The 14,219-nt window shown below is 39.1% G+C and overlaps 1 protein-coding gene across 1 annotated transcript; it reads right to left on the bottom strand.

Moving 5' to 3' along the window:
- Nucleotides 1-237: 237 nt before the first annotated feature.
- LOC146000626 (uncharacterized) lies at nt 238-13,257 on the bottom strand. The gene is made up of 4 exons (XM_083138380.1): nt 13,235-13,257; nt 5,586-5,698; nt 4,825-4,987; nt 238-4,234 (listed from the first exon to the last, which is right to left on the bottom strand). Exons 1-4 carry the CDS (start codon nt 13,255-13,257, stop codon nt 238-240), a joined length of 4,296 nt encoding a protein of 1,431 aa, XP_082994506.1.
- Nucleotides 13,258-14,219: the final 962 nt, after the last annotated feature.

The following is a 14,219-nucleotide window of genomic DNA, read 5'->3' as shown; positions in this document are numbered from 1 at the left end:
AGCGAACTGTAAATATACATAAAATTACATGAAAGTACGTAGCGTTGTGAAAAGCGATCTTTTCGCGTGCAGGTGTCTGTCTCTGCTGTACGCTCGACGATGTTCTATTGTTTTTAGTAGTATTGAACGCCAATAGATGGCGCTGGTTGGCTTTTTACTCATTATTTTACGACTGACGGAACATGCCGCCCACCTTGAAGGCACTGCCTTCAACCTAATTAAGTCACACTAGTTACACTACACTGGAAGGGGGCACAGCCTCCCGACTGCTCTCTTCGTCTGGCCATGGATTGTTTTTATGGATACCACCCGAACAAGTCCATCACCTCCAGGATGTAGCTCGATGATTCTTCCTAACTTCCAGCTCAATGGGGAAAGGTTGTCTTCTTTGAGTAAGACCAGGTCTCCAACGCGTAGATTAGTGTTCTTCCTTTTCCATTTGGATCGTTGTTGAAGATTTGTGAGATATTCACGTGACCACCTGTTCCAAAAATGTTGATATAACTGTTGCATATGCTGCCACCTGGATAGTCTATTCACTGGAATTAAGTTCAAATCAGGTTCGGAAATGGTAGTGAATGCCTCACCAACTAGAAAATGACCAGGGGTTAAAGGGTTGAGGTCATTCGGGTCATTAGATAAAGGAGTCAAGGGTCTAGAATTTAAGCAAGCTTCGATGAGTGTTAGATATGTGTAAGTCTCTTCGTAAGTGAATGAGGCTTTTCCTATTATCCTCTTCAAGTGATACTTCAGCGACTTCACTGCAGCTTCCCAGAGGCCTCCCATACTTGCTGACCTTGGGGGTATGAAATGCCATTCAATGTTGTCAGAAGCTAGGAAATTCTGGACCTTTTCTTGATGAACTTGTGACATGAATAATGCTTGTAACTCTCGTAATTCACGTTGTGCACCTACAAAGTTTGTTGCATTATCAGAGAAAATTTTAGCACATCTTCCTCGTCGAGAGATGAATCGTTTCAATGCTCCAATAAATGAATCTGTAGTTAAGTTGCTGACTAGTTCGATATGTACAGCTTTTGTAGCCAGGCAGACAAAAATTGCGATGTAAGCCTTTTCTAGTCTGCTGCCACGACGATTGTTGGTTTTGATGCAAATTGGACCGCAATAATCTACACCGCTGTGTAAAAATGGTTTACTTGTTGTCACTCTTTCTCTTGGAAGGTCTCCCATCAGCTGTTCAAATGTCTTCGGTTTGTTTTTGAAGCAAACAATGCACTGATGTACAATTCTTCTGGTTAAGTTACGTGCACTGAGGGGCCAATACGATTGTCTTAGTGACGTCAGCAGAAGTTGAGGTCCAGCGTGGAGTAGTTTTCTGTGCTCATTTCCAGCAATCAAAATAGTCAATCTGGAGTTTGCAGGTAGAATAATTGGATATTTTTGGTCATATGTATTTTCAGATGCTGCAAGTCTTCCGCCCACCCTAATTACTTGATTCTTGTCGAGAAACGGATTTAAGTTAAGTAGTCTGCTTGACTTGGGTAGTTCTGCTTTACTTTTGAGAGCTTGCAACTCTGGTTGAAATTCTTGTTGTTGAGTAAGTTTTATTAAGCATGTAATAGCTCCTTGCAGTTCAGTTGTTGTCAATGGTCCAAACTGTCGTTCATGCTGTAACTTTCTTGAGTTGTGAGAAAATCTCATACAATACGCTGTTATTCTCTGTAATCTTTCTAATGTGGAGTATCGTTCAAGTAACTCAAATGACTTTGTAGTTGTTAAGGCGACTGTAGTTTTCCTTTGTTCAGGTAAATCTTGAGGTTCAACTGTAATCTCATTGTGATCAATAAGTTCATTTGTTAGCCATGATGGTCCATGCCACCAAGATTTAGCATTTGGCATTTGTGATGGTAACAAGCCTCTTGAAATATGATCTGCTGGATTGTCTTGAGTTCTTACGTGTCTCCATTCGTAACTGCTTGTCAGTTTCTGTATTTCAGCCACTCTGTTGGCCACGAAAGTTTTCCATTGTGATGAAGGCGCTTTCAGCCAAGCTAGTACAATAGTAGAGTCTGACCATAGAATAATCTTCATTCCTGTCCATTTTAGAGCTTCTGTGACCTTGTGTGTAAGTCTGGCAAGAAGTAATGCTCCACAAAGTTCCAAACGTGGTAAAGTTACCTTTTTTAGAGGGGCAACGCGAGATCTCGAACAAAGTAAAGTAGACGTGATATGTCCATTTGAATCTTTGCATTTAATGTAAATGCATGCTCCATAACCAAGCTCAGATGCGTCGCTGAACCCATGTATCTCTACTTCTGATGTTGGTTCGGTCATTGTCCATCTGGAAACATGAAGTTTCTCTAGCTGTGGTAGTTCCTTGCGAAAGTGATCCCATTCTGAATGCAGTGATGATGGTAATGTTTCATCCCAATCTAGTTTCAGTCTCCACAGATGTTGAAGAAATACCTTTGCTTTGAGTATGACTGGTCCTATTATTCCTAATGGATCGAAGATACCAGCAATGGTGGATAAAATAGATCGTTTGGAAATTCTTTCACTTCGATTTGTATCCTTTATTGTGAAGTAAAATTCATCTGTGGTTGGATTCCATAGTAATCCTAAACTCCTTATAGTTTGTTGTGCTTCATCAATGTGATCTAGTTTTGTTTCTTGATGTTCTACTGGAATGCGAGATAATAATGTTGGGTCATTAGCACACCATTTTCTCAATTGAAATCCTCCACGTTGTAATAATGCGATGAGACTGTTCTGCAATTCTAATATTTCTTCCATTGTGTTGGAACCTGTTAGAATATCATCAACGTAGATATCTCTGAGTACGACTTCTGCAGCCTTTGGAAATTCCTGTTTTTCATCTAATGCAAGTTGTTCAAGACATCTCGTAGCAAGAAATGGCGCTGAAGCTGTCCCATACGTCACTGTTGAGAGCTGAAATGTTTTGAGAGGTTTCTGTGGGTCATCACGCCAAAGAATCTCCTGTAGACAATTATCTTCTGAATGAACTTGTATTTGTCTGTACATTTTCTGAATGTCACAAGTAATGACGTATTTGTGTTGCCTAAATCGTGTGACAATAGTGAATATGTCGTCTTGTATTGTAGGTCCCACCATTAGAATATCGTTGAGTGATAATCCACTGGAAGTTTTGCATGAGGCATCGAAAACAACACGGTGCTTCGATGTGGAGCTTGTTTCCTTGGTTACGCAATGATGAGGCAAGAAACATTCTGAAATGTGACATTCATCTTCCTCAATACGTTGCATGTGATTCAAACTTTCATATTCGTTCATGAAATTGACATAAGCATCCTTCAATTCTGGATTCTTGACGAGCCTCTTCTCCATTAAATGAAATCTTCTGGTTGCTATTTCCTTCGAATCACCTAACTTGCTTATGCTGTCCTTTACTGGCAATCTAACAATAAATTTTCCAGTTTCATCTCTCTTGAAATTAGCCTTAAAATGTTCTTCACAAGCAATCTCTTCTGCGGATAAGCTAGGCTTAACGTTGCATTCTTCAAGTGACCAGAATCTTTGCAGTTGATCCTCGATTCGTTCTTCTACGCTAAGACAACATACGTTTGGCGATGCATGATGTGACGTAATATCATATTTACCTCCCACGATCCATCCGAAAGTGGTTTTCTGTAGAGTTGGCAACCCTGGTGCGAGACGTATTTGACCTATGCAAAGCAGATCAAAGAATATTCCCGCTCCGATCAGTAAGTCTACTCTTTGAGGTGTATTGAATTGTGGATCTGCCAAATGAATATTCTGTGGAATATTCCAATTGTGGATATTAATCGGAAGTGCTGGCAGTTCTTGTGTGATTTCAGGCAGAACGACAAATTCTAATGTGGCAGAATAAGCATTAAATCTTGATTTGACAGTGGCTTGAACGCTGTGACACGCCCTTGATTCTGATGCGCCTATTCCATTTATGTGAGAAACCCTGTTCGTTCTTTTCAATTTCAACATTTGCGCCATTCTCGAACTGATAAAGTTTGATTGCGATGCCGAATCGAGAAGCGCTCGACAACTATGATATGATCCTTGTGCATTACTAACATAAACAACTGCTGTACACAACATTACATTTGTTTGTTTCTGAGTATTCTGTGTTACACATGTAACGGATTCTGTATCTCTCCGCCCTGCACTCGGAGTGACGTAGTTTTCTGATTGAGAAGACGACGATGATGATGCGCTGCGTGATGATGACTGCTGAGAAAAATGCAGTAGGGAATTGTGCCTTGAATTGCAAATCTTACAATTACCTGAAGGACACGTCTCAGATCTATGTCCAGCTTTTAAACAATTGAGGAAAATGAAAGACGCTTTACTACATTTATTCGCTCTGGTACTGATTTTGCTTTGAATGAAGTGCACTGATAAATGAAGTGTGTTTGATTACAAAACCTGCACTTTGGTTCATTGTATGAAAGATGAACGTTTGTTTTAAACGTATTCTTACTTTCCGATCCACTCTTCTGAGAATAAGAGCCTTTGTTGCGAAACAGAGGTTTATTTTGTGTGGGTCGATTGTTATCTACGGCATCTAGAACTTGACACCTTTGTTGCAAAAATTGAATGAGTTCTGACATCGACGGAAGTTCAGTACCTGGAATTGTTTCTTCCCATTCTTTATGAGTAACGCTATCTAATTTATTTGTGACTAAATGCAAAAGAAGAGCGTCCCAATTCTCTGTCGGTTGACCAAGCGATTTTAAAGCACGTAAATGTTTCACTATGCTGTCTAGAAGTCGCTTCAAAGCGGTAGCCGATTCCCTTTCTACAGGCGGTAAATCAAACAATGCCTTTACGTGTTTGTTTACAATGTACCTTTTGTTTTCAAACCGCTCCTTTAAAAGTGACCACGCCGTTTCGTAATTCTGTGCAGAGATCTCGAGCGCTTGAATGACTTCAAGTGCTTCCCCTCGCAGGGAAGAACGCAAATAGTGAAATTTCTGAATAGCTTGCAATGACGAATTGTTATGAATTAGTGCTTGAAACGTGTCAAAAAAAGACAACCATTCATCATAATGTCCGTGAAATAACGGTAGATTTATCACTGGCAATTTCACTGCAATATTGTCCTGCGTTTCTTTCGGCACTTCATTGTGAATTTTAGACGTTGCGTGCGTCTGGAGTACAGTTTGTGCGCGCGCCGCTAACTCAAAATATGCATTTTCGAAGTGTTCCCTTTCTTGACCTTCCTGTTCCTGTAATGACTCATCTTGCAAAAGTTCAATTTCTGACTGAATGTTTTCGAAGTCTTTCCACGATTGAACAAATTTCTCGTGACGTAATGTTAATTGTGCAATTCCATGCTCTTCTGTGAGGCTATCAATGTATGCTCTGAAACGCGTTACTCTAGCCTTTACTTGTCCCCGCTTAACGATAAGCTCTTTCAGTCTCTCTGCATTCATTGTTGCTAACGAGAATTCAAACTGTTTTGTCACGACACCAATGCACTGGAACTGTTCGTTGCAGTATTGAAAGTTCACTTACACTTCACTGAACACTAACACAGGGTAGCACAAAGGGTGTGAGGATGTAATTAAATAGGAAAGTGACGAATCTTGCATGCACTCACTACCTACCTTGTTGTTGCTGCTGCGATGCGACGGTTGACGTCCATGGCGGGCTCAATGTCGTTGCATCCGGCCCGGAGGACCAAAATGTTGCGGCTCCGGACTGTTGTCTTCCTTCACCGCTGAGGTTATGATAAAAAACAACACTCGCGTAATGATTATACGTGGATATATTGTATAAAAATATAAGCGAACTGTAAATATACATAAAATTACATGAAAGTACGTAGCGTTGTGAAAAGCGATCTTTTCGCGTGCAGGTGTCTGTCTCTGCTGTACGCTCGACGATGTTCTATTGTTTTTAGTAGTATTGAACGCCAATAGATGGCGCTGGTTGGCTTTTTACTCATTATTTTACGACTGACGGAACAGGACGTGAAATATTTCATTAACATTAACGTGTAAATATTTTACTAATGAAAACAGCATTAAAGAATAAATATAGAAGTTTAATCATAAATTCCATCGTACATGATACTGCAAAAAAGCTTTTATTGAATGACTTCAGAATTAGGAACAACTACGTAAGATGGACATGGGTCATGTTCACGAGTGATAAACAGCTGTTGGCCATCTGCGGTGAGCCTACGTGTTAAGGTGATTTACTAGTAGAAAGCAACATTAAAAAAAATACATACGTATAATTTGGCCCGCTTTATAGAAATTCAATCATACATTATGATATTGACAGAAACTTATATTGAATGACTGTAGAAAAACAAACGGCTATCTGGGATGGACATGGACAATGTTCAAGAGCGATATAAATTTCTTAAACACAGCTGTTAGCCATCCGCGGAGAGCGAGTGAGGCTGGAGAGACTGCCGCCGCCGCGCCTTGTGTAAGAGAGCTCGCAACTCGTGAACGAAGGATGAGTGAGGGGAAGAGTCGCTAAGGCGAGCGAGTCGTTAAGGTGCTCCATGACTCTTCGTGCCGTCTCGAGAGTCGTGAACGAACAGCGGGAGAAGAGTCGTGGCTCTGTGCTGTGACTCTTCGAGCTGCCAGGAGAGTCGTGAACGAATGATGGGGAAGAGTCGTGGGACTGTGCTGTGACTCTTCGTGCTGTTTAAAGAGTCGGCAAGCATGTGTCGCAGCGCAGATCTGGAGTGCATTTTGTTGACTCGTTTTCTCACATTTGTTGCGATATTAAAACCAGTGATCGAATGCAAAAAAGGAAGAATATGTAAATGCACGTTATTACTAATAAAAGGTTGATATAATTAATTATATAGCATTTCTGTGCATATTATCGTACTGCATAATTTGCATTATCCGCATCATGAAATGCAAACTGAAACAAGATACAAATATAGAAAATCTCACTCATGAGGCAGAGTAATGAAAACAAGTATGTGCAATAAATTTTGTTTGTGTGTGTGTGTGTTTACTGTTTACACATATATGTATATCCACACACACACACAGACTCGTATTTGTATTTTTCTTATTTTATGCCGCTTTTCTTCAAATTTTAAGTAATCGCGACGATGTGGATGATGCGTGATGATATAGATGAATGGACACTCGTAAAGAATAACCTTGCCCAGACCGGGACTAGAACCCGGGAACTTCTGTGGCATGATCAAATGTCGATTACTTCAGAATCTTGGCCATCTAGTCGGCTACACGCACACACACATACACAAAATGCAATACAATTTATTAATCTTGAAGGACAGAGGCTGATACGTTCCGTTGTGTTCGTTTATTTAAATACAATCATCTGCTTCAACACCTCCTACCCCCCTTCCCCCTCTTCAGGCATGTGTTTCGAGAAAAAGAAGCAGCTTGACGACTCTTTTGAACGACTCATTTTCAACGACTCTTCTCAGTGAGCGAGCGCTCATGAGTCTACTCACACAAATGAACGGCTTGAACCCATCACTAACTGCCAGTCGGGAGATAGGTCAAGGCCCTTCCAGGACTGTGGAGCCATGGGTTATTATTATTATTATTATTATTATTATTATTATTATTAAAATAAGAAAAAAGGGAATGAAGAAAATATATTTTTAAAATATTTATCTATAATAAACCAACCATTCAGTTTTATTTTGTTTTTCATGGATCTCTTGCCACTACTATGCATATACATATACTATACATATTTGCAAACGGTGTAATTAGTTTGTGTTAACTTGCGCAACAGCAAATACATTTCATAAGACTGTTCTGGACAGGAGACTTGCGTCAGTAAACAAGCATTTCGTCTGTTACAGTATCACAGGAAGAGAGCATCGTTCTGCAATGTTCAAGCCTCTAGATATTTTCCATTCCCATTCATAATATCTAATCACAATAATTATTTAGAAGAAATAACTCGTATTTTCACAACTACTAATATTCTCGTTTTTCATCATCACAGTAAGGCTAATCGTGACTGAACCTACAGTTTAAAGTGGGATCCGAACCACTATGTGACTCCACCGGGAATCGAACTCAGACCCCTTGATTACAAGGCAACGCGGAAAGAATTTACAATACCGGACCCTTCTGTAATTTCTATGGTTATACTCACGAAATAATTAGTCGCGTTTATTTATCTCGGGTCAACATGTTGGGGTGAGGTGAAGAAATTGTTCATTAACGTGTAGAAGTTGTAAAATAAGCTTTTCAATTCTCGCAATGATTTTCCGTATACAAGTATGGTAGCCATATTTGTTGATATGAACAATTGACGTTCGCAATTAGTTACGCTGCCTACAGCGTTGCCACACTGTTGATTTCATACTTGGAGAGCATGGAAATGCGTCGAGGATGACGAAGAAGACGACAGTGACAGTGACAATCACGATGTAGAAGAACATGTGGAATGTGGACTGATTTGATTGCAGGTAAGTTTGGCAACAGTGCATCGATCGTAAAATTGCATGACACGAAAATGGCGTCTTCGATGATGAACGTTTGCCGTTAAAGTGCTAAGAAAATAAGATTTTTTATTGGTTCTTTTTCACAATTAGCGCAAAACCATTCACGGATAGCCCCACTGACCATTCTCGGTAAGGTTAGGTTAGGTTAGGCAAGGCAAGCATATTTAAAATTTTGGGTCGTAGTAATATCAGGAATGTAGGCTATATTTTTTTTTTTTAAGTATTGGAAACACAAAATTTTCCGGTAAATAATAAGCAATCGTGCCGATCGCGGACCACTCATTTTCGCATATTTTGCAATTTCTACGTGACCCCCAAATTTTTACTTCAAATTCGTGATTACGAGGCCTCAATTAGTGAGTATGAGAAATATTACAAAAGCGGGGAGGGGGCCGGTATTGTAAATTCGCTCCAACGACGCTACCACTGCGCCATCGGGGAGGCTGATAGCTGCTATACTACAAGAAAGCAATTCAAAATTAAAGTAAAAGTTTAACTACATGTATACCCAACGACAACTACAATATTGGAAGGACAGAATACTTAAAAATCGATGTTTTAACGGAAGGTAAAAGCGAGGTGTAGTGGCTAGTGTTCTCGATTGGGCTGCTAGCGGTCCTAGGATCGATCCTTCTTACGAGGTGTTCTCTTTTTTTCGATTCTCATTTTATTAAACAACAGCATGGTAGCATTATTTGTAAAAGCAGTGTATAGTGACTACATTATTCTGCATCTGGAATTTATAAAAAAAAATAAAAAATGAATTGACACACGTTCAAAGGGATATTTTCATGTATAAGATCCTGAATTATGATACTCTAACGATAATTCTGTACTGCTTTAAAGACATTGACAAATATTAATGAAATAACTCTTTATATTTGTGGCAATTGAGTATATAAGGAATTAATTCGTGCTGTTGTTACGCACACATTGAAGCTGTAGTTCAAACACAAAATACATAAATACGTTAAGAAAAATATTGTCCATCGCGAGCCACCACTTTCGCCCATCTGTCAGGCAAGTTACGTATTCCGTGGCGAAAGAAGTCCTCATCCTTTGAAGCGATCCAGTCAGAGACCCATTTTTCGATATCTTCTGAAGAAGTGAACCGCTGTCCAATCAAATCGTTATTCATGCAATCGAACAAGTAGTAGTCCAATGTAGCAACGTCTGGTGAATATGGCGGGTGGGGTAAAACTTCCCATCCGACATTTTCTAAATATGTTTTGACCGGTTTTGCGACATGTGGGCGATCGTTATTATGTTGAAAAATAAGTTTATCATGTCTGTGTAGGCCTCCCCGATGGCGCAGTGGTAGCGTCGTTGCCTTGTAATCAAGGGGTCCCGGGTTCGATACCCGGTGGAGGCACATAGTGGTTCGGATCCCACTTTAAACTGTAGGTCCAGTCCCGATTAGCCTTACTGTGCATAAAGTGAACTTAAAACACCAAATCAAATCAAACTATCATGTCTGTTCTCCCATTCTGGTCGTTTCTTGGCCAGAGCTTGCTTCAAACGCATTAATTGTCGTCGATAACCTTCTCAATTAATAGTTTCACCCGGTTGCAGCAGCTCATAGTACACCCCACCTTTCATATCCCACCATATGCACAGCATAACCTTTGCACAGTGAATATCTCGTTTCGGTTGTGATGGACCTGGTTCACCTGGCTTCACCCAGTCCTTTTTTCGTTTCGGGTTCTCGTAATGGATCCACTTCTCATCGCCAGTAACAATGCGATGCAAAAACCCCTTTCTTTTCTGTCTTTGAAGCAGCAATTCGCAAATAGATTTTCGTCTTTCAACGTCTCTGTCTTTCAATTCATGTGGAACCCAATGTGACATCTTTTGAATCATTCCCAAGGCTTTGAGGCGTTTGGAAACTGTTGTTTGATCAACGCCTAATGCTTCTGCAAGTTATTCCTGCGTTTGACACGAATCCTGATCGAGTAATGCTCTCAATTCTTCGTCTTCAAATTTTTTTGGCTGTCCAGGTAGCTCTTGGTCTTCCAGGCCGAAATCACCACTTCTAAACCGTGGAAAGCACTTCTGACACGTTCGCTCAGCTAGCGCATGGTCACCATACACTTCCACCAAAATACGATGACGTTCGGTAGCACTTTTCTGCATGTTAAAGTAATGAAGCAGAACACCCCGCAAAAACACTTTATCTGGCACGAACTGCACCATGTTCAGTTGACTACAAAATGCTGTTGTTGACGCGTCAATTAACTGCCTTATACTACGAACGATGCGCGCTGACAGGATTTTTCAACGCATGTGTGGATACACGGAACTGTGGGACGATACGCTCGTTACGCCATCTCTTGTCCAGGCGCACGAATTAATTCCTAGACCAAATAATTTTACCCCTTTTCCCAATCGATATCAATGCAAGGATACCTCCGCAAATATCGAATGAAAAGTTTTCAACATGTGCAATTCTCCGTTAAATGTTTTCGCCGATTCGTTCTACCTTAGTTTTCTTTGTTACAAACAAGTATTCTTTGCACATTACATGTAGGAGGAGAGTTGCATCTACATTTCACATTGGTCAGCTCCTTCTACCTGTTTTCGGGAGCGAAAGGTTGTGGGGTAGTGGTTAACGTTAAGGATTGTGAACCTGATGGTCGTAGGTTTAAACCCCTCCGGTGGCAGAAAATTTTCGTAAGTTTTAGACATATCCCATTGTGTTCATTGTCCACGCTGTGTGAAACTGAATGATTCAGTTTGGAATTAACGATGGGGGGAGGGAATATATTAAAATACATCATGTTCATTTCAACGAAGCGAAGTGGAGAAATATTGGATAAATGTTAAAATTACATTCATGTTTTTAGTGGTATAATCGCAGGTAAAATCAATGATCTTACGTGAAAGATTTCATCTTGCTCTGAACTCAGCCAAAAGGCATATGGCACCGATCTAATACATTCTCCAATATATTTCAAAACGTTATTGTGTGTTTCATATCGATAATTTGATCAATGCATCAATTCTTGACGCCGAGACGATATTTTCTCCAACTACCTCTTCTCTCCTTTTTTTCCATTCTCTTCTATTTTCTCTTCTCCTTCTTATTCTTTTCTCCCCTCCTTTTCCTCTGCTTTTATCTCATATCACCTTCTCTATTTTTCTCGCATCTTGTCTCATCCCACTCTTCTCCACCCCTCTTATCTCCTTTCCTGTCTTAGATTTCCGACCACACTTCACTTTTCTCCTCATCTTTTCGTTCTTCCCGTTTACTCCTTTTTACTCTACTCTCGTCTCCTCCCCTCCTCTCCTCTCCTCTCGGTTTTCTCCTCTCTTCTTTGCTCCATTTACCTCATCTGTCCTCCATTTTTCCTTTCTTCTCACTACTTCTCCTCTCCTCGTGTATCCTTTATTTTTCTCTCCTCTACTTTTCCTCTTTTCCTTTCGCTTTCTCTTTCTCCTTCCTTTGTCGCCTTTCGTCTCCGCTAACCTGTTATCCTTTCCTTAGGCTCATCAGCGATGAAAACTAGAAAACCTAGTTTCTTTCTTTTAGTAAGAATTTCGTCATTTGCGATATAATATTGATATTTTTAATAATTTTATACAATAATACTTCTTTTCATTTCTTTCGCGTATTTCACAAATATTTATTGTGCATTTGGCAACCCTGAAATGGAGCCTAACTCTACACGCAACCCACCAACGCCTTGTGTAAATTTGGTTGCCTAGTTTAAAATGTCGTTGTCCTAAAACTTTTGAGAGACACTGTACGAAGTGAAGTAATTATCGAAGTATAATATATGTCCATTATAACCTGGTACTGAAGCTTGGTCCACCAACCTTAAGACAACATCACCTCCCAATCCAAATTCCAGATATGTATCTTCAGATTTTCTCAAGGAAAAATCAATTGCATACATGTAACCATCTGACGAACACAAAGCCCAATTCATGTTTCCGAAGTTTATTGGCTTTCCTCGTATAAACTGCTTAACATAATGACGACCATAATATGGCATCAATAGAAATATTCGTATCCAGAGTATTGTTTCTGAGAAACCTTTCCTTCAGCATGGTAAGGGATGGGCGTAGTTTATAGAGACGATCGTTTGAATCTAGCGTGCAACTTTCAGCCAAATGAAAATTCTTGATTATATCGTCAAATCTGTTTCTCCTCATATATTTTGACAGAAGTTTTGGGACATCTTCTTCCAGGGACCAGTACAAACAAACAGTTTGATCGTTTGTTACAGACAGCTGCTCATTTCTTTGTGAGCAGTACAAATTAGTTTGTGAAATAATCAGGTCCATCGTTTCACTTTCAAAAAGCAACTGGAAGTATTCAACAGAAGATTTTATATGACTTTCAGGAAAATTTGGTGTTGACAGAATTTGCAGGATTTCTGCTACTGAGCTACAAAGTAAAGAAAAATATTGGCAGATTTAGGTACATCTATTATGTAGATACGCGCATGCGCAAAACATATAGCTACTACTAAACGTTTTGTTAAGTAAGCCTCTTTAAATTATTGTTTTTTCTGTCATAATTTAAATCAGAATTGAATTTATGGCTATGCTCTGCCCTAACTTTTATTCATCTGCAAAAAAGAGAAAGTAAAGGTTTTATACTGTGTCAATGCCCAGCGTCCCTTTAAAGGGACACCTAAATTGTTGTTGTTGTTGTATTGACACTGTTAAAAACTTTTTCGCTTTCCTGATTTTAGTTAACAGATGATCCATTTTACTGTCATTAGACGTAAAAAATATTTTTAAAAAATAATTAAAACTATTAAATATTCATAAATGACTTACCTAAATCGCTCCATAGCTGCCATATTGCAGAATATTAGACTTCAACTGCTTGTAAAACACAAAAACTGGAATGAAATAACAAAAGTGAACAATGGACTACAGAAACCATTGTTCTGACAATGCAATCATACAAGAAGACAACGAACATATCAATCGGTGTAAAAATTTTCAGTTTCATTCTAACGTCTTTTTAAAGGGAAGTTGGGCACTAGTGGGTTAAAGTATTGTTTAAATGTAGCACATATGAATAATATGAATAATGAACATGAAAATGTGTGCATTCAGATACGATGGGGAACGACAGTAAGATAGCGCACATTCTGAGTGAAAGCAAATGTTCGCAATCAAACTTTACTTGCTAAACGGCAAATTTTATTAGTAACCTTTGTCATGATAGGTATCTAATGAAATGTAATTTTATACTCTACAACTTTTGTTCGAAAGATTTTCAAATGTTATCAATCTTCACGAAAATACAGAACAAGAAAATAAGAAAAGTAAAGATTTTTATTTTATTTTGCCTAACCATTACTAGGAATATTAAAAACATGAAGCGGACTAAATTTCTAGAATAATTTTGGGTCGTAAATTAAAAAAAAAACATTCCTACATTTTCACTACTTTCACAGATACGCATGTTAATCTGAAGCGCTGCACGTTAAATGTTCATGGGTCGCAGGGGGAAAGCTCCAGAGATGAAGGTGGGGATTTTGGGAAAATGCACATCTTGCGATGGTCTCACAATATACCAAAATCCAGCTTTCTACTAGTTATTCCCGACACCCCACATTTTTTGGCTTTGTTTCCTGGGCTACTGAAACAAACTTTTAGCAATGTAATTTTGTATGCTAATTAACTGTGCATTTATTAAAAAATAATAAAATATATAATATTTGAATTCTTGTAGGTTCATCTTACGGGAGTATATGGAGTAATCACTTTTGGGAAATCTGAAACGGCTCAATTATATAAGGCAGATATTACT

This window comes from Lepisma saccharinum, chromosome 16 (genome assembly GCF_977018435.1).
Source record: "Lepisma saccharinum chromosome 16, izLepSacc3.1, whole genome shotgun sequence".
Taxonomy (NCBI): domain Eukaryota; kingdom Metazoa; phylum Arthropoda; class Insecta; order Zygentoma; family Lepismatidae; genus Lepisma; species Lepisma saccharinum.
This window is presented reverse-complemented; position numbering and strand designations above follow the sequence as displayed.

Coding starts and splice junctions, on each gene's coding strand:
- LOC146000626 (XM_083138380.1), bottom strand. CDS start 13,257: ATGGCAGCTATGGAGCGATTTAG. Junction 5,699..13,234: donor GCAGCTATGGAGCGATTTAG/GTAAGTCATTTA, acceptor TCATAACCTCAG/CGGTGAAGGAAGACAACAGT. Junction 4,988..5,585: donor ATCGCAGCAGCAACAACAAG/GTAGGTAGTGAG, acceptor ACACGTTTCAAG/CACTAATTCATAACAATTCG.